Source organism: Crocodylus siamensis, chromosome 3, assembly GCF_052110815.1.
Source record: "Crocodylus siamensis isolate JL-2025a chromosome 3, ASM5211081v1, whole genome shotgun sequence".
NCBI lineage: Eukaryota > Metazoa > Chordata > Crocodylia > Crocodylidae > Crocodylus > Crocodylus siamensis.
The window spans coordinates 229,020,463-229,047,812 of NC_143397.1; the positions used below are offsets into that span (position 1 = coordinate 229,020,463).

At 40.4% G+C, this 27,350-nt stretch overlaps 1 protein-coding gene across 1 annotated transcript in view; it reads left to right on the plus strand.

The window, feature by feature from the left end:
• EMC2 (ER membrane protein complex subunit 2) overlaps positions 1-27,350 on the plus strand; it is a 65,525-nt gene that overhangs the window by 21,877 nt on the left and 16,298 nt on the right. Inside the window, exons 4-8 of the mRNA XM_090040509.1 lie at positions 1,429-1,514; positions 7,180-7,237; positions 22,308-22,393; positions 22,549-22,608; positions 26,019-26,100. Coding sequence (XP_089896635.1) covers positions 1,429-1,514; positions 7,180-7,237; positions 22,308-22,393; positions 22,549-22,608; positions 26,019-26,100 — 372 coding nt within the window. The remainder of the gene's footprint in view (positions 1-1,428; positions 1,515-7,179; positions 7,238-22,307; positions 22,394-22,548; positions 22,609-26,018; positions 26,101-27,350) is intronic.

The window sequence follows — 27,350 nt, forward strand, 5'->3', positions numbered from 1 at the left end:
AGGCAGAGTAATTGCTTATATTTAAAGAAGTCCACCAGAGCTCTGTGTTATAAGGTGTTTAAGGATGAAGTAATTGTAAGTGGTATGAAAAGGAGTGTTCCAGTGGAAACCTTAGGATTTATTTGCTTCATTGTGCTTGGAGAGCTCAGGGTCTGGAATAGAAAGCCTGCCAGGAGCACAGGGACAAGCAGACTACAATTCCTTCGCTATCTAGAAAGTAGGTGGACTGTGCTAGGTATCTATTCTCTAGCGTAATCTGGGAGAGCTGCTGCCTTGCCATTTTCTTTTGATCCAAAAGTCACATTCCAGGCAGTTGCCTTAGTCAATCAAGGACTCAAGTTGGTTCCCCCCACCCCACCTTTGTTTCCTATAGTGATGATAAGCCAGTTTCTCTGTGAATATAGTTAAATAAATGGCTTACATTCTTATAAAAGTACACTACGCTTTTCATCATATACAATTTGTACTTTTTTTGCAGATGGCTAAGTATTAGGCCGGTGTGAAGTGTAAAGTATTCACTTTGGTTTCGGATTTGGTGATTCAGAGGGACAGTGATTCGATTTGGTGATTCAGATCGCTGTCCTGATTCGATTTGGCCGAATCTGAAGATATGCAGTGCCAAATCTTATTCGGCCATAAACTATACAGGCAGGCAGTGCCAGCGGGAGCAACCGGGGGAGCATCCGGATGAGCTCTGGAAGAAGCTGCGGCTCATCTGGCTGCTCCCCCGACCTGGGGCAAGGCAGGCATTGCTTGCAGCCCCAAGAGAAGCCATTGGAGCTGGGGAGAATGATTGGGAGCTGGGGGGGAGTCCTTGTTCATTCTCCCAGCCCCTGTGGCTTCTCCAGGGGTTGCCAGCACTGCTCACCTCACCCTGGTGGCGGAGGGGGGGCAAGAAGCCTGAGGGGCAGCTGGATGAGCCTTGGCTTTTGCTGGGGCTGCTGGCTCAAACTGGGGCTTGTCCGGGTGCTCCCCCAGCTGCTCCCACCAGCACTGCCTATTGCCTGTCTGTACTCCCACCAGCACTGCCTATTGCCTGTCTATGGCTAAATCTCTGAATCTCTCTGAATTGTTTTGGAGGTTTCCAATTCAATTCAGAGAGATTAATGGGTCTCCCAATTGGATTTGGCACTTCAGCCACCAAATTGGGCCCAATCGCCTCTGAAGCGAATTGGCTACCGAAGCTTTGCACTGCCCTATTGAGTATTGGACTTTAGGGCCTGTGTCCAGAACTCATTGTTTTTTATGATGTGATTCGTTTGGAAATAGTAGGCTGTACATATAGCAGGTATTGATATGCATTAATCTCCAGTTGTGACAGGACGTATTAGTGACAAAAGAGACTTATAATATTGTTTTTTCTTTTTTCATCATTTTGTCACTCGGAATTGCATTACAGATTGGAAGAATCTTTCTCTTTTTTTGTAGTTCTGCCTTCAAGAGCTAAGACGGCAGTTCCCTGGGAGCCATAGAGTTAAACGACTAACTGGCATGAGATTTGAAGCCATGGAAAGGTAATGACTGAATTTAAAACCATTTTTTTCCTGGAAAAGGTACTAAGTATCTCTTAGGGTGAAAACAGATGTTGCCTTTGTGGTGCCATAAGAATTTTTATGGTGGCACAGAGGCCAAACAAAATGACATCCATGCCCATTACTAGGGGTGCACTGATAAAGATTTTTTTAGGCCAATACTGATCGCCAAGTATTAATGAGCCATATTGACTGATACCGGTCTGATTGGTAATATGCAGCCCACCATCTGGATGGTAAGTCTTGATGGGAGGTGGGAGGAGGCAGATCGAGGCCCCCATGGTGAGGGCGGGAGTGGGGCAGAGCTGGATCAGGTACTGCCCAGCTGCGGCATGGTGCAGGATGGAGCCGTAAGTGGCTTGTATGTGGAGGGCGGGGGGCTGTGCACACCCCAGAGGGAGGCACGGGGGGGGTGTGCCCCCAGTTCTGTATGTGGGGTGAGGGCAGATTGCCGCTACAGGCTGGGGCTGGGGACAGCGCCTGGCTCTTCCAGGTGAGGTTTGGGCTGGGGCTGCACTCGGGGCAGGTAGCAGCAGCGCTGGAACAGGGGCTACGGAGAGGGTTACAGCCACCCCAGACTTTGTTGTAGCCCCTCTCCCAGCACTACCACCTGCCCTGAGTGCAACCTCGGCCCAGCCCACCTTCCCCCCTGCACACAGATCTGGGGAGCACATGCCTCCTGTGCCTCCCTCAGGGGTGCATGCAATGGCAGGAGCTGCCCCTCTCCCCATCTACACCCTTCTGGACAAGGTGCAGCTCAGTCCTGTGCCCCATGCCTTGTCCTGCCTTGGCTGTGCAGCACCTGCACTAGCCCCCACCACACCCATTCCCTCTCCTCCACCCCTTCCCCACAACAGACTTACCAGTTGGACCTGCTGGGCTGGCAGCATACATGCTGCAGGTATGCACATGCATGCAGCATTTATTGGTAACATTATTGGCAACATTAGCCAAAAAAAGCTGATTGCCGATGACATCAATTTTCCTTTATTGATACTGATACGATATGGACTGATGTATCAGTGCACCTCTACCCCTTATCATGCCGCAGTTGTGTAAAATTGATGGCCGCCACTTAGGTGGTAACAATTTCTGCTGCTATTCAGCAGCAGACGTCTGTGTTTTTAAGGCATGAGAGCATGGACATCCTGGAGCTGCCTAATTCTGTGCTCCCTAAGAATTCCTATGCAGGATTAGGCCCCTCAAGCCTTGGGAGTACTTGCCTGGCTTTCTCCACTTGAAAGAAGTCATCCGGGGGAAATCTTCTGTAGCATATGAGTAGGGTCTATGGGCAACATCTGTTTCACCCAGTGAAGTGGATCAACTGTACTGGGACAGCTTATCTACGTAGTTTGGTGAGGTCTATTTCTAGCCTCAGAAAGAAGTTTTACTACACCAAAATGAACACAGGGCATGTCTACACGAGTTGTTTACTGCAATGTTGCCTAATTAGCTCTGCAGTAAATGCCTCAGTGTCTACACATGATCCCGCTAGATCCCCTGCCAGCTGGAGCTGCTCCAACCCAGCTCAATGTGCTGAGATCCCAGGCGCATGTCTAAACATGGTGCCCAGGAGCAATAAAATCTGGTGCGATATGCAGTCTTTCACTTAGACTTTATAGAACCATTACTCACCACCATAGGCCAATAGGCCTGTAAAATATTAAATATTTTTTGGTTTTTATATATGTAAATACACACACACACAAATATTTAATATTTTTATATATTATATATATTTTATATATATGTATATATCCAAAAATTTAGCTACTAGCCAATTGAGTATGTCCAGAATACAAGCAACTTTTTGAAGCTACACCTGTAGCTCCCAATAATTTTTTCTGCCTCAAGTAATTGAGGAATACTGCTCTTTCCCCCAAGTTATTCTGTTATAAAATTTAACCATATAGAATATAATAACAAAAACTGTAACCTTTCTGATCTTTTGCAGTATCCTGTAAATGGGCCATTAATATCCATTAATTTCTGTATCAAATGGTTTAAATTAAATGCAGATGATTTCACTGCCTGTTATACTCCGTAGGACTTTATCACAAGGGTAGGACTGTCCTGCAGGCCAGCTGTAGTCTGTTTCATTTCCCAGTTTAGATAGTTCTTGTATACAAGTTTATAAAATCCTGTTTTAAAATGGGAATGTAAAGATACAGAAAACAGCTAGGGCTTTTGGAGATGACATCTAGTAATTGCTTGCTTGGAATGTTAGTACCTAACATCAACTAACTGTTGCATGCCACAGTTTACTTGCGGAATTAGCCTTTGACGTCTAGCGACCATGAACCAGATTGATTTAAGGAAATTGGAAGTCTACTAGGAGAAAAAATGGTTTTCATTTAACGGATGTTTTTCATCCTTTCTTTCCATTGTAATGAACATATAAATTGACATATCCATAAAAGCCCGTTGTTTGGATTGAAAATAATGGAAAACTGGGGTTCACTTTTGCACCAGGAAACTTAGGGTAATTAAACCTTCCACATTCTTACACCTGTTGTGAAAAGTGAGTTATTTGAGCTGTCTTCCAAAGAATTGCCTTGCTAACCTGTCCCTATAATAGTTAGCTCTGTCCATGCTGTTATTGGCCAGACATAGTGACCAAGAAACTATACGGTTTGGTGCTTTTCATGGGGTGATAAGTTGGCAGATTGTCCAGAAATGGAACTGTCAATTGGGCACTGCCTAGACATTTATTTCCAGATTTATGTGATTAAAGGGGTTGCTTTGTGCCTTTGAACAAATAGGCTCAGCATGTAGGATGAATGCAACAGGGCTGGCAACCTAAAATATTTCAGCAGGGCATAACAGTTCAAATGGAGTTTTCCAAAACTGATTGCACATGCTCCTGAACTTATGTTTTGAGTCCTTGAAATGGAATCACTCAGCAATAACCTCTGTGGCCAGACAGAAAGGCCATTCATGGGCTAATGTGAGAGGCAAATATTTTTTTGGGTGATGTCTTTTTTTTTTTTATTGGACCTACTACATGGTAGGTGCATCTACATGAGACACTGTACTGAAGAGTTGACTTAGTGCTGCAGTAAAGTGTCATCATCTACAAATGCGTCCCTCTTAGACTGGAGTAAAGTAATTAACTCTGCCGTAAGATAGTACTTGTATTGGGCAGTACTATCCTATGATGGAATTATTTACTGTGCCACAGTGCATGTGTAGACAGTGCCTGGGACTGGCTAAGGCATGAGGCATGCCAGCCGGCTAGCCCTGCACCATGACAACCTTGTGTCCCAGCCAGCCCCTCTGCAGCATGTTGAGTTGGAGTGGAGCATCTCTGGGCTGGCAGGCTGACCGCCTTGGTCCCCTACCAGCCAAGGCTGTACCACCCTGGCTTAACGTGCTGTTATCCCAGGTGCATGTGTAAATGCTGTGCCCTGGAACAGTGAACTCCGGCACAAACTGCCCTGGAGTTTATTGAAATGCATTAATATCATATGTAGACGTGTCCAGTTGGAATCAAGTTAGATCAGCTTTTGAATACAAGGTATTCTTCAGCCTTGCATTTTGAAAGCTGGTCTGACTTGATCCCAACAATGTGGTTGGTCCAATAAAAGAGATTACTCGAAAGATGTTCTTCTCACAGAAGTCCTGGACCATCATGGCTACAACATCACTACCATATTAATGAGATAACAAAGGCAATAATGTCCAGTCATTCTCAGCCCTCAGAGCTCCTCAGCAGGACAGTGATATGGTGGGACCTTAAGGAATAAGGACAGCTTTTTCTGAAAAGGAAAATAAAGTACTTTGCCAAACAGCTTGGCTTATAAAGTGCCCTGGAGAAAATCTGATGAAGTACAATATGTGTGGGGATATGAAAAAACTAAACAGATCTGACACAATGTGTGGATAACACAACCGGAACATAGAGTGTATATTGAACCAAATTGCTTTATTTTTCCAGCTCAGGCTATGAAATGATCTGAATAAAAAGATGAATTGTTTCCCAGAGAAGATTTAAATCCATTGTAGCAACATGGATATTTACCTCACCACTTCAAGCAGCAGCTTTATGAATAAATATAAACCCATGTTGTTCTAGTGATAGGAAAGACTTTATATTTGGCTTTGTAATAGATGAGCACATGAGTTACTTGGATAACCCAGGGGTCAGCAACCCCCAGCACGTGTGCCAGGCATGGCACACGAGGCCATTTTGCTTGGCACACCACTGCCAGCCTCTCACAGAACTGGGGGAGCGAAGGTCCCCTCTGCCCTCCAGGAGTGCATGTTGCTGCTGGGAGCCGGCCCCACCACCTGCCCAAGTGCACAGCAGGCAGCAGCAGTGGGTGGGAGAGCTGGCTCCTGCTCCTGCTGCCTTCTGTTGGGGGCAGGGAGCTGTGGACTTGGGTCCCTGGCCCCATAACCCTGGCAGCTGGGGGGCAGGGGCTTTGGGTGGGGGGCCAGGGGCATGAGCAGGGCTGGGAGGAAGAAGCTTTGGGTGGGAACCAAGGGGCACAAGCGGGGCTGGGAGGCTATTGTGGGGGGACCTTGCACAAAATGAATACACAAGATCAAAGGTAGTATCAGAAGTTTTATTGTCACCAGGTTTACAATTTTTAGAAAATCTGGTATTTACCATAACAAGGGAACATTTATGATTATTAATTATACTAACATGCAGTGCATCCTGCCCTCGTTTTGTTTTTCTAGCATGTCGGCACTCCGGCACCTTCCAAAGTAGACATTGTTTTTTTCAGCATTCCGGCCAAAAAATGTTGCCTACCCTTGGTATAACCTCTCCAACCCATTATCTGTGGCTGGTTAAGCCTTATGTGATTGATTCTCAACCAGGGTGCCACCCTCTCAAGGGTGCTGTGGGGTGGGGTGGGGTGGGGTGTCACAGAACGGTAGCACTGCTAGGTGTGTAAACATGATTCACAAGCTAAAGCCAGAGATTTCAAATAGGAATCTATAGTGACAAAATATCCTGACTTGTTGCTGTCTTTCTGAGTTCCTTGCAACAGAAGTATTGCTCTATTATTTTTTGTAGTGAAAAATTGAGTGAAAACTAAGAGCTGACATTTTCAGATGGGTGCCTTGAGTCTAATGTTGGGTGCTTTGAGTATAAAAAGTTTGAGAATCTGTTGTATGTCCTCATAAGAGAGAAATGTAAGTTTTAGATAATATCAGTTTGATTTTTTTTTTTATCTACTGTAACAAAGTGGAGAGTTCCTGTTTTGGATAATCTTTAAAGTGGCTGGGTTTTGTTTCTTTGGATCTTAGATGGGGTTAGAGAACAGGCGAGGGAGAAGGGTTTCCTTTATTTAGGTAAAATAGAAGTGGAAGCAGAAAGGTAGAAGCAAGCAAATTTTATTTATCCTGTTTCTGGTGTATACTGTTTCTGCTAAATACTTTCACGCTGAGAAAAATCAGCTTATTTTTTAAAGAGGTGACACCAAATTTTGCAGTTCTTCAAGACTGATTTGATGGGAATTTTGCTCAACGGAAGGCTTAAATAATGACTGTAAAAGTTTGGCAATAAGTACAACTTATTTTTTGCAACTAAATAATATTTCCATAGTACCCAGGTTGGTGTTGTTTAATTACAGAGGCAATAAAAAATCACACGGGTTGTTTGAGATTCACATCAGCTTTTGTTGATATTAAATAGGTATGATGATGCTATCCAGTTATATGACAGAATTTTGCAAGAAGATTCAACCAACACAGTAAGTTAAACAATTTCCTTGAAAATATAAAGCCAAATTGTTTCAATTTAAGCTGACGTTTTTCTTTTAGTAGTGAAATAGTTATCTGATTATGTTTGTCTTTTAACTTCTAGCATAATATTTTAACATTTATTTTTGGAATTAAGTTTCTTCTATGAAAATAATGTTTATATTTTTAAAAAAATACTGAGTTGAGAGCTCATTTCTGTAAGTGATGGCCCTTTACATTTATCTTATGGGGTTTGGATCGACTCTTTTAAGTATTAAATGTTGGGGGGATGCTTTAGTGATAAACTGCTTTAAAGACTGTATAGTTTACCATGCATGTCCTAGCCCATTTCTTAATCATATTTGAAAATCTACTTTGAGTTGCATAATATTTATCTCCATTTGGAACTAAGCTTGCTCTCTATTGCAGTCTACGGTACAGCTTGCCTACTTAAAAAATAACTGAGAGGAAATTTTAGGAACTTGATGTCTTCAGGCGCATGCATTGCAACAGTACAAAATGTGTAGTAGTACAGAAAATAAAGTGTTATTGGCAGCTATATGTTCAAAGTCCCCTCCAGCTGCAGGGTGACAGAGTTGCTAGGATGGCATACCCTCCGCCCAGAGGGCGAACAGGGGCTGCTCTATAGATCTGACCCAATTTCCTCTCCCCCTCCTCCCAACAGCTTTGCAAGCCCTTTAAAATTATAGGGATTTTAAAGGTTGCATGGGCAGCTTGAGAACCATTTAAGGTATGCTCTTGGGCTGCCCTGTAGCAAGGAATACAAGTTTCTCTGACTGGGCAGTCTCTGGCCCGGCAGCCCTGTCCCTGTTGCTGTTGTGCAGCAATGGGGAGGGGGAGCCAGCATTCCTCCCTGACAGTTGAAGCTGGGTGGGCTTTGGGGAGCCAACTGCTGCACCCTCTCTCTCCCCTTTGTGGGAGACAGCGAGTAAAGCACTGTGGGATTGTGGTAGGTAGAGACCTGGCCAAACATGACGTTTGTTTGAGCACAACAAAGGACATACTGTCTGAATCGGACTTCGGTAATGATTAACTTTTCCCACTTCTACCATACTGGCAGCAGTTTGTCTGTCAAAAGTGTAGCATAAGTTGGAAATTACCATAACGTAGTTTGCTAATGGCTTCTTAGTCTCTTGTGGACTCAGATCAAGTTTCATAACATTCTTGAAGTATTTAGTGTGATGCTTAACTGCTTCCAAATTCTGTTACAATCCAATAAGGAAAAGCAGATTATATGCCTCTCTTTAGTTCAGTAATGGCTTCTCAGCCTCTTGTGAACTTGGATTAAGTTTAGTAACATTCTTGAAGTATTTTTAGGTCCTAATTCTGCCCTCTGTTTTGTTTATCAGGCTGGCTATATATCAGTTGCGTTTGCCTGGCTAATGAAAGCCTGATAGATGATGTGAGCCCTTACAAACAAAACAGTACTTTTTTTCCATTTATAAAATGGCAATTACCAGCACTACACTCCTGCCTGCATCTCCCCTTTTCCTCATCGGGAAACTCCAGCTGCAATAATGGGGGAAGCAGCCACTGGCTGGGAGGCGGGGAGTGTGAGGGCTGCAACTTAACCCCTGGCAGGCTGCCAGTTGGACAGTCCTGTGCTAAATTAAACTACTCTTCCAGTCTTTTTTAACATGAGCACAATCTGCAAATATCTGTGATTGTCTAAATAATTTTTTTTACTTATTTTTTTTTTTCTACTGGTGCTATGGCAGGCTTGCAATATTTCTCTGTCTCCCTGGTATAAATAGTGTGCCCTCTTTTTTTTTGGAGGACAAGTGTCCCAGTACTGCTGCCACTGCATTGTCATAGTCTGAGGGTGTGGTGTGCCTAGGCTTGGAAAGTTTCTCTGGAATTTTTTACACAGATGAATCAAGAACTGGAGTGCTCCAAATAACTAGGTTAAAGGAATGTTAAGGAATATCTCCAAAATTAAATTACTTTGTTTGTTTGTTCGTTTGTTTGTTTCAAGGGCTGCTTAAGTTAGAAGTTTTGTAACTAGTGTTTTCCACTAATATATACTTTGTTGACATTTCATCCCTTTACAGATAGTTTGGAGTCTGGAACCTACATATTAGAATAGAAATGACATGCCGTGAACTTTTCCATCCCTGAAGAGTTTTTGTATTGCTTAATATATGTTGTTTTTATATTTGTATGATGGGAAGGCTGATAGGTGATCTTGTGGCTGCCTACAAATTCATTGGGGGGCGCACCAAGGAACTGGAGACGCTGTTTACCAGGACGCCTCTTGGGGTAACAAGGAGCAATGGTCACAAACTGACAGAGAGCAGATTTAGGCTAGACCTCAAGAAAAACTTCTTCACGGTGAGGGTGGCCGGAATGGGCTTCCAAGGGAGGTGGTGTTCTCCTCTACCTTGGGGGTCTTTAAGAGAAAGATGAATAGGCATCTGGCTGGGGTCATCTGACCCCAGCACTCTTCCCTTTCCAGGGCAGGGGGTCAGACTTCATGATCTGTTGAGGTCCCTTTCAACCCTAGCATCTGTGAATCTAGGATTTTTTAAAGACAACATGTTTAGGGTTGGAGCATTCCTGGGCTTGGCATACCATTGTATGTGGGGCTTCTATTTCTAGTGTTATCCAGTAGACATTTATGCAAGTATGATATCTTCAGATACTCTAGACAGGGTAAAGGATCTAAAAATTTCATTTGAACCTTCAGTGGTAAATTTCAGGGTCCTGTCATTCTTTGCAGCTTGTTTTGCTTGGTCTTGGATTTGTGTGTGAAGACTCCATGGACACTGGAAATAAAAAAGCAGGATGAGATTAGCTATACAAGTGTTATCAATTACACAAGAAAAGAAACTAGAAAAATACATGAAAATACTTTTTTGTAAGAAATGGATCATACCTGTTATATTCCAAATGTAAGCAGATGCTTTTCAAATAACATACTTTTGGCTAGGGACAGAAGTTGCAGATAAACCAGTTAAGTCATCAGAAACTGGCTTAAACCTGTTACAAAACAAAAGTTCAGTGTGTATAAACCAGTTTCAAAATGGCTGAAACTGGTGCAAGATAAACCTGGTTGAATGTGGTATCAGACTTAACTGATTTGGGTCAAACCGGTCTATGAAACTTCTGTCCGGTTTAAATTAAATCCCAGCTGCCCAGCATCCCAGCATGTTTTCAAGCTCTGGGTTGTGCTGTAATGTCTGGTCTAGCAGAGACGGGTTACTGGGTGGGGAAGGGAGGCAGGGGCTACTCCCACCCCCACCTCAAAGCCTGTCTGGGGTTTGGTGACAGGGATGGGGGTTAAACCACCCTGTCTCTGAATACAGAGCTGCCCTGCCCTGCTAAACTTACTAAAACTTACTGCTAGCTGCAACTGTGGACTTCCTACTTCCAGGTGCCTCTGGGATCTGAAGAGAAAGTGATGAGCAACCTTGCACAGTCCTACTTCTGTAATTCTGGAGCTCAAATCCTAGAGACGTTGGGGACAGCAGGAAGAGGAAGTGAACGCACAGCTCATGCTGGCTGTGTGCCAGAGAGCTGTGCTCTTGTGCACCCCCCCCCCCCCCGGCTTCTGGCCTGAGCCACTGCAGGCATGTGGCTGCGTTTCCAGAATCAGAAATAAATGTGTGTCCAGTTGTTTCTCAGTTTAATCTCTGCAGCTCAGACTAACCTGCAGAGACTGAGTGATTCAGCCTTGGGCTTTTTGACTATCCACACTTAGCCTTTAAGTTATAATTTTTGTGTTAAATTTTGTGTTGTGAACCTTTCTGAAATTATTCAGTTCAGCCAGTTTCAGTACAAGGATAAAACAGCAATTAAGATCCTCCATCTATTTTTAAGAGGTGGTGCTTGAAGTAAGGTGGACAGCCTTCTACATTGTAGTGCCAAGAATAGGTCAGTGAGGTGTATGCTTTATGACCTTCTGCTGAAATCAATGGAATTACTTAAGATTTTTGTATGCCACAATCTTTTGAAGTGTGCATTTTTGGCCGTTGTACTTTTTAGCTCTTAATATGACTAATGTCATTCAAATGAGGGGTTTCTTAGATGTTTTTTTCTGATGGATATAATTTTATTTTCTAAATGACAACCATGCCTGGCAAAATTATCTAAGTCTAATTTCCTTCTTTAAAATGTAATATATGGAAGACATTTCTATAAAGGGTAAAATATACTGTAAAATGAAATACTGGAGCAGCTGCATGACCTCTTGTATTTCTGAAATCAGAAATGAAGAGGTTCTGTTCAACATAGAGCAGAGTTCTACCCTGCTGCCCATCTCCCCGTAACTGCAGAGTAGGTTGGATCAGTCTTGCATATGAAGAGCCATAGTTAAATAGAAACTTTTGATAAATTGTCAAGTGTTGGAATTGTTTCTCTTCTACCTGTTAACTATTTTAAAGCATACATATGGCTGCTGTAGCAAAATGTTTCAAGGTTTTAGAAAAGAAACCGGTGCTGAGTTTGTCTTGGCACTCACCTCACCGTATAGCAATTTCTTTTGGTGTGCTGACACATGGAGCTGCTTAGATATATTAAACATTTTCTCGTTTGGCAAGTGCTGTAAGTGAAACATAGACATTTGTTCACAGAAGTCATGTAAAAATCATATACTGCATGGACGAAAAATTTTAGACAAAGATACTTGGTAGCTGTATAGAAATTTAAAAAAAAAAATTTTTTTAATAAATAAAAGCCCAGTATCTTTCTATTATGGTAGATGAAATAACTCAAGTTTATATCAAATGAAATTGCATCTTCATATCAGTTTTGTTGCATTAAAACTTTGAAACAAGAGGATGGTAAACATTTTATTTAATTTTTTTAAGCATGGAGTTTAAAAAGGTCTTAGTTGGGGATAGATGTGAAAGCAACTTTATTGCTGGAAGAAAGGTAATCCATTCAATATAAAGGCCGTTACAGTTTCACTTTTATTACAGTGGTGACTAGAGACCAAGTAAATTTAGGGCCCCTATTGTTCTAGTCTCTGTACAAACATATATCAGCAGACAGTCCCTGGGCTGAAGACTTTACAACCTAGAAGTGAAATAATGGCAAAACTCTCAGTGACTTTACTGGGGTGAGGATTTCACCCTAGATAAACAAGGCAAAATATAGAAGTAAAAGATTGTTTTAAATGGAGCTAGTAATGCTACTTGTAGTTAAGGTTGTCTAACAGTTTGTAATATAAGAACCTGCTTTGTATTTAATTATACTTTTGAATCCACTGTATCTGTTCAGACTGAAACTTTCCAGGCTAGTGTCAACATCAGGCAGAGTATATTGTGAAAAGCTTTGGTTAAACTGTTTAGCTATTTCCCAGAATAAGGTAGAGGAAAAATTGCTTTTTCCTAATGTTTAAGAAATTCTTTGAGTTGTGAAGCTGTAAGTATTCCCATGCTTTGGATCACAAGCTTGAAAACTGTCAGTAGGCAAACACTTTTGTTAGGTGTGCCTTGTATTATTCCTGCAAACAAACATTCAGATCTGGCTAAATTAACAGACCCTTGAAAACCTCTGTTGCATGTTTTTAGTAGAACCTTGTTGGAATTTTGTTGAGTATATTCTTTCAAAATTACATCTCTACTGAGCATGTTTTGTTACAGGCACTGAACAGAAATTTCCTGCAATTTCCTGGCTGTGGTACTGAGTAAAGGAACTGAGAGAAGGGGCACACTAGCTTCTTTTGTGCTCAGTGCTCTTGAGTGCAAAATAAATGAGGGGGGAGAAAACACTTGGTGGGGAGAAGGAAATAGCTTAAAGAGAATGCAGAATGGTTAGTAATGGGAAGAAAAAGTAAGTAAAAATCAGAAGGAAAAGAGATGAGATGAGAAAAAGGACAAGAGTGCTGGTTTGATGGAGAAGAGCAGAGAGGCACGGACACAGGCTGGGAGTGCAGGAATAGAAGAGAAAAAATCACTAATGCATCCTCTACTCCAGGACATAGATTTTGAAACATAAAATTCTTGAGTATCTACTTTATTCTGTGGTCAGATACCCATTGGTAAAGTGGGTCTCAGGGCTCTTGTAGACATTGCATTTGTGATTAACGAGCTGACTCTTCCCCAGTAGATCTTATTTGTTCATGTTTTGAAAGATATGAACAGACAGTTGATGACCCATCAGTTAATGGGGGAATGTTGGCGGAGTCTGTTTAGTGGTGCCAGGAGTTTATTACTGCTAGTTCTGGTGAGCCATGAGACAGACTGAGGGCCAGTTTCTGGGGGAAGGACATGATTCTGGAGAACAGAAAAATGTCCTCTTCAATGTACCTTTTCTTTTTCCTGCTAAAGAATCATTCCCATTTATGATTTATTTTTGCTTGCCTGCAGGTGGCTTCAGGTCACACCAGCCTGTGGCTGGTGAAGTGAGCTAACGCATTCAAACATCGTTCCATGTTAAACCCATAAAAACAGTTAAGTCAGCCAAGTTTCTGATGGGCTCATATGTATTTGTCATTTATAAGTGGATGGTGACCCTACAATCTGATCTATATGATTTGACCCTGCAAGAAACTACCTCGCATAAAAATTAGGCCTAATTAATGCTTTGCTACATTGATTATTGTAAAGCCTTTACATTCAGATTTACTGGGCATTTAGTAATGATCACAAAATTTCTGCTGTTTTTCTCATGTTGTATCTCACGGTTCTTAAACTTCTGTTTTGTTTTTATATTGCCATTTAAAGAAAATGATCAGGTCTTCAGTCTAAAAATGTTACTGACTCTTTTTGTAAAACAAATTTGAACTAAGATGAAAACAAAATATAGTTGAATGTTTTATTTTGTTTTCAAGACTTGTTTTCTCTAGAATTCACAAACATAAGATTCTGGAACATTAAAACCAGTTATATAAACTGTGGGACATCTCTTCTCTTAAGAGATTCAGTAATGCAGAACTGTCTCTGGTAATACTCTGTTTTTGACTGAAATTTAATGGCTTGGACTCTAGACTAGCATGTTTTACTAATCTAATGCAGAAGTTCTTAAATTCTCAAATCCTCACTTTACTTTTAGTCTCCTTAATGCTAATTAAAAAGAATCATGACAAATGGAGGATTAATCTTTGTGCCAGATTGGGGATTATTGGTCTTTAAAAGAAATGGCTTGGAAAAGGTTCGTAGTTTAATAAAGAAATATGTGACATACTAAAGCACCTTAGCCCATATGATACTGATTATGACATAAGTGTTTCTTAAAGGTGACCTATATCTTTCTATTAAGACTATTGCATTTACAGAGTCAGCCAATAACCCCTCTGGGAAATTGATATGGGGAATTCCATGCCATGGTCAAGCAATACATAGTTTCTTGGAAGGACAGACCTTCCACAATAATTTTTGAAGGGGAGAGGGAATCCTTTTGTATGTTAGTTATTCTTAAGAAATATTTATTTTACTAGGATGTTCAGAATTCAAAGTACTTTTTTCAGGTGAATTCAGAATTAGCTACTGAAATGGGTTGGGTTAGATTTTACTTCCATATGTACTGCATAACTCTTTCATACAAATCCTGGTATATATTTTAGAATATTTTCTAGTTCCTCCCAGCGTATTTTTGAATAACTATGCATTTCAGAATAAAGAAAAGCCAATTTTTTGTAAATGAACCAAACAAAAATGTCATGCTTATTGTATTTCCAGAGTAAGCTTACAATTCCTAAATCAGTTACTTTTTTATGGTAACTAAAATATTACCTGGAACACACTAAAATACATAAAAATGATCCACTGCCCTTATATCAGCTCACTTTAGGGATGTTATTCACTTGAGTATATGGAACCAATTAACAACCGATGAGTCTGTTACTGCTATATTTGTTGCTTTTTGTCTTAAGCTCCACGAGCTTTTGTCTGTTAACAAATATCTACAGTATAAAATGCCTTTCCCTTAATGCAAATAAATAAGGCGACTGTGTTGCCTAAAGTATAACTAACTTATTTCCAACTTGAAAGGTCTTATTAAACATTCTTGCAATATTCTGTGAGGTAGATGAGTATAATTCCCAATTTACAGACTGGCAAGCTGACATACAGATGACTTGCACAAGGTCCCAGAAAGGGTATGGTTCAGAATGAGAATTAGGAGATTGGGGTGTTCAGCATTGCCCAGTGTCATGGTTTACAGGAAAGTCTTTTGCAAACTTAGAAAAATTCTAAATAGAGCTACTGGAGTCCTATTGATATTATTAGATTCTCTAATTTCACTTTTAAAAAAATGACAAAACAACTTTAAAGTCCTTGTGGTGGCAGAGGAAACTTGTAGTTGTAACATATCACCAACCAGGGGACAAATGAAACATTTAAGTTGTGGTTTTATTTTGAAATATCATGGGTTTTTTTAATCCAGTCTTACAACTTTTGGGGACCTAACTCATTACTGTAAGTACTTCAAGTTAATAAAATCACATGTTCTTCAAGTCCTTTGCAATAATTTTGAATAGCTTCAGCAAAATATATAAACCCTCATCCATTTCTTTTAGTCTGTACTACTTAAAAGCATTTTTATCTTCCTGTTGTCAAGCTTTCTTCATGAATGGGAGTGCAGTTTTTGAATGTCTATGGTTCTCACCAAAGCTTTCTGTAAATAGGACATTTTATTAAACATTTTCCCAAAGTTGCCTTATGAAGGATATTAGTTTCAAATGTGGATTATTCTGTTTTACTTTGTGGTATAAGGGAGAAAACTGTGTGGGGAAAATAGGAAGAGGCTTCAAGCATTTGCTTTTGTAAACAGAAAACACAGATTGTTCACTTTGTTACGTTTTTGGTGCAGGCAATAACAGTCAGGCAAGGAGGGTATTTCTTCAGACTGCTTACATAATTCATCTCATTCCCTCCTGTATACTTCCACATACATGATCATTAATCATGAAAATGTTGTGATCATCTGAGGTGATCAAATATTCAGTGAGTGCTAGTTGTACATGAAGAACGGTTTATAGTTGCAATTCAGAAAAGGGCATAAAGTTTCCAGAAGTGGATGGCTTCAGGTTTGAATTGTGCGTGTTGTCTGGGAATACTGTGGTCTGCAAAGAGAACAGCAACCACTATTTCCAAACCATTCTGGAAGGGCTTAGCTGCATGTCATTGAAGGAGCTTCATTCAGAAATGAAAAAGAAAGCTCCTCTCATAGTGATTAGTTGTCTGTCCTGTGTGTTTCTGCAGTTGAAGTTTTCATATGCATAGCTTGATTTACTATATTAAGCAGTTGGTGGAAATTCCCCAAAATTTTTGGTTTGGTCAGTTCAGGCTCTTGGCTGGTCTTTTTCAAGCCATAAAATGAATTACCTTTTGGAGATTATTACTTGAAAACCACATGTTGGAGTAGGATGTATGTGAGAGAGTGTTCCTTTTCCTTGAGTAACTGATGACAGCGCAATCTTACTAAAAGAGGACATGTCCTTGTGCATGGTCAGTCTTGTAGTTGCAAAGCTGAATTCTTTCACTAAGATTATTTGCTTGAATTTATTAATTTTGATATAAAATATATATACATTCACAAAAGGCTGTAGCATTACTTTGAAAATGCAACCACAATGAAGCCTTAGCATCATTAAAATATTTATACAAAAATAACTCGGCTAAGCTGTTGCTTGCAAAAAGCACTTATCTGTACATGTAGGGCCAACTCTTATATTTCCTGTCAGTCTGTGGACAGGTAGGGCAGACTTCAGAGTACTGTTTTACCCATTTCTGACATGCTCTGCTTTGTAAGCAAGTCACTCCATTCTGTATCGGCTTCTGTCTTCAAATAATTTGAGTATCACAGATTCAGATATTGCTTCTTACAGTCCAGTATTACACAACTGTCTCTTGTTATGAATATTGCAGTTGTATTTGCTTTTAACTGGAGGTAATGCAGCCTAGTGAATAAGCACTGGATTATTACTCAGACTATGCCTCAGTTTCTTCATCTGTAAATTGTGTAAAATGCCTTGAGAGCTGCTGATTAAAAACAACAGATAAGAACTAAGTAGATTTATTGTAATTACTAGCAAAGCCCAGAATAAAACAAATCTTTGTCAACTGTTAGCATTTGAATAGATTCTTTCTCTTTGATCAAATATAAACAACAGAAACAAAAAACCAAACAAACTCCATTATACAATTTACTTCAAAGTTCTTAAATTAGTGTATATTGCTGTAACAAAGTAATGCTAGAGTTAAGTGACTGAGATTTTTCAAAGCCAATTAGGGATTTAGCCACACAACTTCTTTTTAAAGTGAAGTATGCATGTGATTCCCAAGCAGTAGTTCGGCCAAGGCACGTGGATTAACACCACTGCTTTTTGTGAGTAGACCTACCACAATGATTATGCCCCAGTTCCTGTATAAATCCTTTTGATGGCTTCCCCTACCTGTACATTAAATTTAAGCAGAGAAGCATTGTATCCTTGCTTTTATGGTCCTTCACAGTTTAGTTACTGTTCCTTTTTCCCTTTTTGTTCAGACCAAGCTGCCTGCCCTGTTGTGAAATCCATATGTGACCTAACCCTCACCGAGATTTTGTATAAGATTTTCTTGATCTTCACCTCTTTATGCAAAATTTGTTTCTGTTGTAAGACAACAGATCCATTCCTCCTCTTAGGAAATGAATTAAAGATGTGACCTTTTTGAGAAAAATCTTGTGTGACGTCTAAGATAAATGCATCACTGATGCACAGAAATGTTATGGCCCTAGTAAACCTCATCCTTCCTTATCTATCTGTATGTCCCTATGCTCCCGTGTACTCTTGTATTTCTATATGTATGATGATTATCCGTTCTGGCCAAGGACTTCAACTTCCATTTTTTTTCCATGAAGTATCATGCAGATGAATTGCAATCAGAATTTTAAGGACCCAGCCATGCTAAGTCTAGAGTTTTGTATCATGCCAGAAGCTTAGTACTGCTGTATACTATATGGTACAGTACTGAGAAAAAATCCAATTACTGTAACACCGTTACTAAAGAAAGTCGTACATTGAAGAAATTAAAGGGTTATTTTCTAAATAAGTTCTAAATAAACTGATCTATCCCAGCCATGAATTCTTGTAGCACATGGCAGATTTTGAAAAAAATTACCAGAAATGTGGTATTAGTTGTTCAAGTTCCCCCAAATACTGAGGAGAAACTTAATAACAGCAAGATATCTCAAAGGGCTCTCACTTGTATTTCTTGCGGTACTATTTGCAGTTTTTCTGTCATATTGTACTCCATTACTGTAAATGCTGCGGCTTCCCCAAATCCAAAAGAAATTAAATGAGGCAAATGCTAAAGAGGTAATATGTGATTAACAGATTATTAAATTATTGAAAAATAACCAAAAATGGTTTTAAGGGCAAATGCATACACATTACTTGGTGGGACGGGAAGTCAATAAAAAAATGAATATCAGAAGCATATCAAACTGAAATGAATGACTGATTAAAAGAAAGCTAATACCCAATGAAGAACTATCTATTTCTGAACAAACTAACTTTTCTGATTTATTTTCTCTAAAGAAAAGGTTAATAAGGCTAAAAATAAACCATGTAAGTCTTAGTGTTGATTTTAAAATATGCTTGTGCAAAGTTCTACTATTTAATATTTTTTATTTTAAGGTATTCTACCAAAACGGGGTAGGCAGTGTGTTTTGGCTGGAGTGCTGAAAAACCAGTGCCTACTTTGGAAGGTGCTGGAGTGCCGGCATGCCAGAAAAACAAAATGAGAGCAGGGGGTACATGGCAGGATGCATTGCTTGTGCCACTTGCACCCTACCCAAAGCCCCTGCCCCCAGCCCTGCTATCCTGTGCCCCCCAGCCCTGTTGCCCCTTGCCCCCCACCCAAAGCCTCTGCCCCCAAACCCGGGGTCTGTGGCTGTCAGCAGCTACTCTGGCTCTGGGTAGCTGCTGGAGCCCGGGCTGCTTGCAGTGTCCCAGCTGCCTGCTGGGAGCAGCCCGAGCTCCCAGCTGGCAGCAGCTACCCAGGGCCAGGCCAGCTGCAGCTGGGAGGCTGCAAACAGCTGGCAGCGACTGGATCTGCCTCGTCAGAATACTGCCCCAATTATTCCTCTCCTGTTATCTACTAGTAGTATATGTTTATCCTTTGAGCTTTTTAAAATCTTTTATGGAAATAGAACTTTGGCCATGGACAGTCATTACATTTGTGCTGGGGCAAAAAGCCTTTCTCCCGGCGTAAAATGGGAATGCACAGCTGTTGCGGGGATTTCTTGTGGAAGGGAACTGGCTCTTCTGCAAAAAAGCTAGATTGATTCCTGTGAGGAAGATTTCCCTCTTCCCGCACAGACAGGAATGGCTGTGCACTCTACTCTTGGGTATGGATGACACCCAGTATCCCACAGCCCTCAGCTATCCCTTCCTCCAAGGGAGAGGGAGGAAGGGAGAGCAGTGTCATTCAAGGGTGAGCTGTGTGGGGTCCTGCCTTGGAAGACTCACCCCACCCCTCTGCCATTCAGCTGATAGGCAACTGGAGGCATTCTCCTGCGGCGAGAACCCTCTTGGAGCCTCAAGGAGGATCTCTGCTAGGGAGAGAGGCCACCGCCCACGCCTCGCCACCTGCACTTCTCCGGGATCCAGGATGGCACTGAGGTGTGTTGGGGGAAGTAGGCAGCTATGCCATGGTGTCTCAGGAAATCCTGCTGCTGTATCAGAATGGTCCTTGCCCCGGTACTTCCCCCTCCTCCTCCGGTACACTCCAGAGGTGTTCACGGAGTGGGGGTTATTCTCCTGTGGTAGGAACTGGGAGACAGTGATGTAACTAGGGCAGGGCAAATGGGGCAAGCGCCTCAGACTGACTGAGGAGTGGCGAGTGACAAACATGCAGTTCCTTCTGGCAGCTGAATAATCACAACTGTATGGCTGCTGGAAGTTGCCATTGCCCCTGTGCCCCAGGTGCCCAGCTGTGTCCCTATGCTACTACCAGCAGGGTTCCCAGCATGGGAGAATGACCCCGTCCTACCAGTTGCTGATCGGTGGGGGGACAGCGTTTTCTGGAGGCTGAACCCTCCAGGGATTGTCTGTAGCAGCTGCTGCTTTTCAGCAGCTGCCAACTACCTATTGACAGCCTGCCCCCTTCTCAGGCAGGGAAAGAGGGCAGATTGTCAGTTAATGGGCTCCTTTAGCACAGGGGTGGTCCAGGTAGCACACTTCTAGTGCCCCCTGGCTGGAGAGCTTGCTTCTGTAGTTCTCCAGGCTGGAGGCTGGAATTCATGTAGGCTTTTTTTTTTCCCCCGGCAGTAAATTTCTGAGCAATTCTTGCTTGTAGAATTGGGTGCTTATCCATGGCCTCTTTTGTAGGCCACCAGTGTATTTCAATCCGAATAACTATTAAAGCCTTTACACTATACTACAATGAGTTGTCTACATCAGAGGTTCTCAAATGGTAGTCCGCAGACCACCACTGGTCCGTGAGCTCCATTCAGGTGGGCCGCAGAAAGGTTGCGGAACAACTGAGAATATCTGTATTTGGCCCTGCACTTGATTGATTTTTTTTTTTTTTTTTTTTTCCCCCTGCAGTGGAGATCAGAACAAAAAATAGTTTATTAAGTGGTCCACTGAGACCCTCAGCAATTTTCAAATGGTCCGCAAGGAAAAAAAAAATTTGAGAACCGCTACTCTACGTGATACAGAAAAGCTATTAGAAATGTAAAGGGAGTTTTAAAGAATGCCTACAGCCTTCTAAATTTTCTTATATTTCCACCAATTCCACATTCCTCCTTAACCCAGCTATACACATCTTGGAGAAGAAAGTCTTATATACAAACACAAGACTTTTAAAGTTTGACTTTTCCACAATATTTCTTACCTAGTAGTGTCACAGGAGATTGGCCTTTAAAACTTTTGTTGGTCAAAGATTTAGGAGTCCATTCTGGGACTTAGTTTAGCGAGAGCTTGGGGGAGAAATTAGTGGGTTGTCTACCTTCTTCTCCAAAGGAGATGGGTTAATGGATGGACGTGAGTGAACTTATTAAAATACATTTAGATTTTAAAATATTAAAATCAAATGAAGTAATTAATATTTTATAGTATCCTGTGTTACGTTAGGTGCTGCACAGATGATCCAGGCTGTGTCCCAACGATGTGCAGTCTAATTTTCAGATATGACAAGATGAGAAAGATTGCTTAAGCTACTGATAATACTTTATCAGTGAGAGAAATCCTGTGCAAAAGGTTGTTTCTTTGTTGTTTTGTCACAGCCTATATGACTTCCAGAGTGCTCTCTCTCTTTATAGCTAAATTTTGCTTTTGCAGTTTATTCATCCTGCTAGAGCATGATCCTCAGACTTCTTTAGAGAATTAAGAAGCATGCTTGAGAAAGCTGAGCCTATCTACTGCTCAGAGTATGAGTTATGAAAACAGTGTTTGCTCTCTTTCCTGTGGTTCATAACAATTTTTGTTCAGTGTAAGATGCAGTATGTTTTCTCAGTCTTTTGCCATATATTGTATGCAGTGAAATACAATTTACATCTATTCATTGAAAACAGTTTTAGAAATATTCTGCATGCTTGTTATGTAAGCGATTTAGGTGAAAAGTAGCAAATGGAATATTTTTATGATTATTTTAAATTATATTCATTCATTTGACAAAAGGTAAGAGCTTGATTATGAAATTAGTACATTTTTATACAATTCTATTTTAAGTGATATTTAGCACTTCACATCAAAAATTTGGAAGTTGCATAGAGTTTACTTAGATAGTGGCAATCAAGATGCCACTGTGGGGTTCATTAATCTTCAGGGACCACCTATTCCTAAAATACAGATCTTAGGAATGACAGGATGGGGAACTTCGGGCTGGTTAAAGATTAGTGTTCCCCTGCTGCTTTGTAATTATCAGAATCTGGACAGTCACTTATTTGGATGAAATGATGCATACAGTTTGTGCATCCAGAGTAAAGCATATATAATGTGATTGTAAGAGGAGTTTTTAAATCTCCCAGTGGGATGTCATAGGGTATGTTTATAAACTCCAACGAAGCAGTTGCTCTGCATTGGAATTCCACTGGTATTGAGGTAATAATTTGCACAGTCAAATTGCCTTCTTTACAAAAACCCAGGGAATTATGAGAGGCTAATCCTCTATTAATGTCAACCCATAGGCAGCAAGAAAGCGTAAGATTGCCATTCGGAAAGCCCAGGGGAAAAATCTTGAGGCCATCCGAGAGCTGAATGAGTATCTGGAACAGTGAGTGTTTTACAAGAATAAGGATTGTGTTTTGCTATTCTGATAAATCTTTTTAATTAAAATGGAATTTGCATTTGATTTGAGCCTTTGCTTCCATGCTGATCATATACAGAATACCCTCACATATTCTTTATTTGCCCTCTCCTTCTCTTCAGATTTGTTGGGGACCAAGAAGCTTGGCATGAACTTGCAGAACTTTACATCAATGAACATGAGTAAGTTGTTTACTGAGTCCACATAAAAAGTGCAAGCTTGAAATCTTGTCTTTGTGAGTCAGAGTCCATAGTGACTGTTTCTGAAAGCCTTTGTTATGAAGTATACAATTTTGTTTCCAGTATGACAAACAGTATCATCAAACAATTAAAAGCTTGAACTGACTACCGTGTTACTTAAGGTGTTTTAAAAATAGGAGGCAGTTACCAAAAACTTTGTAAATTTCTGTTGCTTATTGACCAAATATCATTTAAATAATTTTCCTCGGAGATAAAAAAGTAGAATAGGAATGCCAGAACTCCATATTAAAATGTTCTTCACTGGATATAATTTTAAATGCTCCTAATCTTAAAAAAGAAAGAAGAGAAAAGGTTGCAGACATTACATATATCTAATGCTCTGAGTTTCAATAAAAATTCTGTTGCGAGACATCAGTGTTTTGTTTTTTTAATTGTGCATCTGAAATAGAGGTATTTGGTTGCCTGGGTACAAAACCCAGTGCAGTTGAGAATGCTGAATGTTGTAGGAACTTTCTTATTGGATATTTAATGTTTTTGTTAGCTTTTTTTATTGCTGCAGTGACAGGAGGAAATCCCAGTGTGAGAGGATTAGCTCAAAGCCTTAGTGCAAGTTTTCTAATATCCCAGCATTAATTCTAACCTCCATCCAAAGGCATGTCATTTTTTTTTTCTTTCTCACTTCTTCAGCCTAGACTAAATTATATCACATTGTTTCCTTCCTTCCTTTCCAGAGAGTAGTAAAAGAATCAGATTCTCAGGGAAAAGTTGACCGTTCTCATTGTGCCAGAAATACTAGTCCTAGTTCTCACAGAAAGAAAAAACCTCTCTGAATGGCTGACTTAAAAAAAAAAAATTAGATCTACAGTTTTAATGGCCAGGTTTCTTTTTTGCATTAGGAAATGTGCCAACAACTGTTCTTGTAGTACAAATAGTCAAAAAGTGTTTGTTATGTAGTACATTTTATCTTTATATCTGTATAGATAGATAGTATTCTTAAGGATGTAAATACATAAATTCATAAGGTACTGAAGCAGACATACATGTTCAGTTATGTAAAATTATTTTTATTACAAAATAATCTTCTACTACAAAATTATTTTCAACTTTTTGCAGACATTCCTCTCTTTTGATCAGTCCCTTAGCAATAATGTATAGAATTTCTCTTGACTGAAGCATCTGACTGCATGAGACATGTACTTGAAGATTATTTAAGAAAATAGTGTGAAGTCCTGTCTGAAAAAGAGCTCAATGTATATTTTCAAAGGCAATAATTGCTCAGCCTTCTCTTTTCAAATTAAAGTTACAAATTTCAGCTTTGATGTAATGACTTTTCAATGTACTTGGGTTGCGTACAAGCTTATATTTCTACTGAAAGAAAGAATTGCAGCTCTTCCAATAGAAACGATGAGCATACAAATGATTGCACAGTTTCTCCCAGAACAAAAATGGTGCTCCAGGAGAAAAAATAACTTGCCTCCAACACAGTAGAGGTCACTCTCAGGAGAGTTTCTCCCTGGAGAATGAATGCCTGTATCCTTTGCCACCCCTTGACTCGTCCTGCAGACCAGGAAAGGGGGGAGAGTTCAACAGCAGGGATATGCTGGTCACTGGTTTGGGTAGGGAATGGGGAGCAATAGCTGCCTACCACCTCCTTGTTCTGGGAGGAGTTGAGCAGTGAGGAAAGACTGCTGGACATTGCTCACATCCCACTTCTCACACCAGGATCCTGAGTCTAAGCAGATAGTGAGGTTTTCTGGGTTGCACCTTCCATTTGGCTCCTACCCAAGGAGTAGACTGTGGGCTTTGCTCTGCTACTTCAGTCCTTTGGGTCTTAGAAAGGTGCAAAGAACAGGGGAGAGGTTGAATGCCTGAACTGTTTCTTCCCCAGGAAACATTTCTAGCAGTGGAACTTTTCCATTACTAGAAATACATGCCTGTGGCCCTTACTTTACAAACTGTAGGGAATCTTCATTTCTGCAGCCTGACCCATTTGTTTAAGACTTTATGCACTTTCAGAGCCTCCCTCAAGTGCTTTGAGATGACTGTCCATTTGTCTTCAGACTGAAATCAGAGGCTTTGTTACTGTTTAGCCCATGATAACATTTAATGTTAAATATGTGCACCAAGATTTTTTGGTTAATTTGTGGAACACAATTAGTTTATTTTTGTTTTAACAAATACATTCTGCTTAAAATATTTATTATGTGGTTATATACTTTTTATTATATTGTTGATGTGCCATTTATAGGACTTTTATACACATTTTTTTGAGCTGTGATGCACCAGAGATCTGGCGTGCTAGAGCAAACTTGATTAACAGAGTCTGCTCTGCATGTTAGCTAGCGCCCACCGTGCTGCATCGTTTGCAGTTATACAAGCAGCGAAATGAGCATCAGCACGGAGAAAATGTCAGTGGTGTGTTTTTGAACTAAAACACTTTTGATGCGTTTTAGTTCAAAAGTGGACTGCTGCCATTTTCTGTGTACTCGTGCGCATTTCACCACTTCTACAACTGCATGCATCGCAGTGCTGGGAGCTTTTCAAAGCACCCGGTGCTGCTGTGCATACATGTGTAAAAATGACTATAGGTACTGTAAAAGTAAAACCCCAGTTGTCTTGATTTAGAACTGTTATTAGTTCTAACCGTTTGTCTAAAGCTGTTTCATCCCTGGTTTAAAATGCAATTTTTTTTTCCTACAGGAAATTGTATACAAGTCGGTTAATACATTTTCAGTCATTTTATGAAGTCTCCACATCTTCATAAAAATGTGTCTTATTCTTGTTTCTCCTAAATCAATTTAATTAAAGAAAAGAATTTTAACTTTGTGGTGTTAGTATAGTTCTGTGTATGAATAAAGCTGATAGGCCTGATCCCAGAATTCTTTGCATGTAAGGTATTAAATCTTAATTTTGTGATGGATGCCAAATGAGTGCACTTTTCATTAACTGCAGGATCTGGACCTTAATTTATAGCTTGTTGTATGAAACATCAAATAACTGATAATTTCTTCAGCCCCATATCACATTTGTGGTATCTTGTCTTTTAATCTGAGTTGAGTGCCTTTTAGCAATTTTTTTTAAAACAGTGATTTTGAAAAAGCATCAAAGGATGTAATGTTTATTACAGTGATGCTGTTTACTGGTTAATAAGCATTCATATCTTTTCCAGGACTTTGAAAATTGTTTGAATTACAGGAGCTTTATTCTTAGGGGTTTTTTTCAATAAAACAACTAATGACTCTATATCCCAGGGGGTACTGAGAAACACAGAATATAAATTACCTTTTTAGGATGAAAATAATTGAAATTAAAGAATACTTTGGCAAAGAATTATGCATTCATCAAAGCAGCAACTTGTTTCATGTCATTGTCTGCTTTTTGATATTCCTTAGCTATGCAAAAGCAGCTTTCTGTTTGGAGGAACTTATGATGACTAATCCACACAATCACTTGTATTGTCAACAATATGCTGAAGTAAGTATTTTTAGAAAAATCACTTGTGTTTGACTAGCCATCTTAGTTTTGCTTCAGTTTCCATGTCAATTGAATAAAAATAATCTTTTAATATTTTTTCAGTTTTAAGATAAACAGGAATGTAAACATCTGCTAAACTGTAAACATTGAGTAATAATGCATGACTTTTTTTTTTTTACTTGTACTGTTGTTAAATTTGTAACTGAAAATAAAATAACTGCCTATTGTGAACAGCTTCTTATTGAAGGAAACCAAGCTTCTGCTTGCATTTATTTTCTTCCCCTAAGCGTCAAAGTTAGATGCAGGAGAAGAAAACTAGATTGGTTCAAAATTTTACCAGTTTCCAAATATAAGCATTTTCAAATGATGCAGTTATTACTGAGAGTGTTTTGTATTAATCCTATTTGCAGGGGTTAAAAATTGGATCAGTGTTAAATTTTCAGACCCTGTCTATATCTCTTTGTGGTTCATAGCTGAAATGCATCTTCTGCTTCATATTACATCTGTAGTTAGCTTCATGATGGGAAATTAATTCATTTAATGAATTGCAATCTTTGATATATTTAAAAGATGTGGTGGTAAAGAGGATCAAATATAATGAGAACCACATAAGAATCCCTGTTACGATGGGGGTAAATAAGGAAGAGTTTTATTTAGGGAATTGGTATTTGTATTAACGCAGATCAGAAGGCTTTTAAATAGGGTGACCATATTATTGATAAGGGAACCTGAAATGAGGGGTTGGGTGTGCTGCTACTATGCACACATGTGTGTATGTACACACACACGTGTGTGTGTGTGTGTGCGCGCGCGCACACACATGTACCTGTGGTTCCCAGGATTCCTGATAGTGGGTGAGGTAGGACAGTGCAGAGGCCCGCAGCCAGGCTCCATCCCTTGGGTGCAGAGGCTAGACCTGGCTGAGAAGTCTTCTTCCTACCCTTGATCCCCCACTGCTGCCAGCCACATGTAGCCTGGGCCCTGGCAGTGGCTGCAGAGATGAGGTGCAAGGCTGTCAGCAGTGGACAGTCATGCTGGCTCCCCCTATGCATGTGCCCATGCTCTGGCCCCAGGCCCCCCCTGCCCTCCCCTCCTGCCCTGCCCTGGCTGATCCCAGCCCCAGGCCGAAGGAATGGTGCCCGGCCCAGCCCATCCTCACCACCCTCACCCTCCCCACCATCTCCAGCTGCTGCTCAGCAGGAGCTGGGCCTCTTTCTCTGCCTGCAGCAGCCAAATCTGGGACTTTGCTT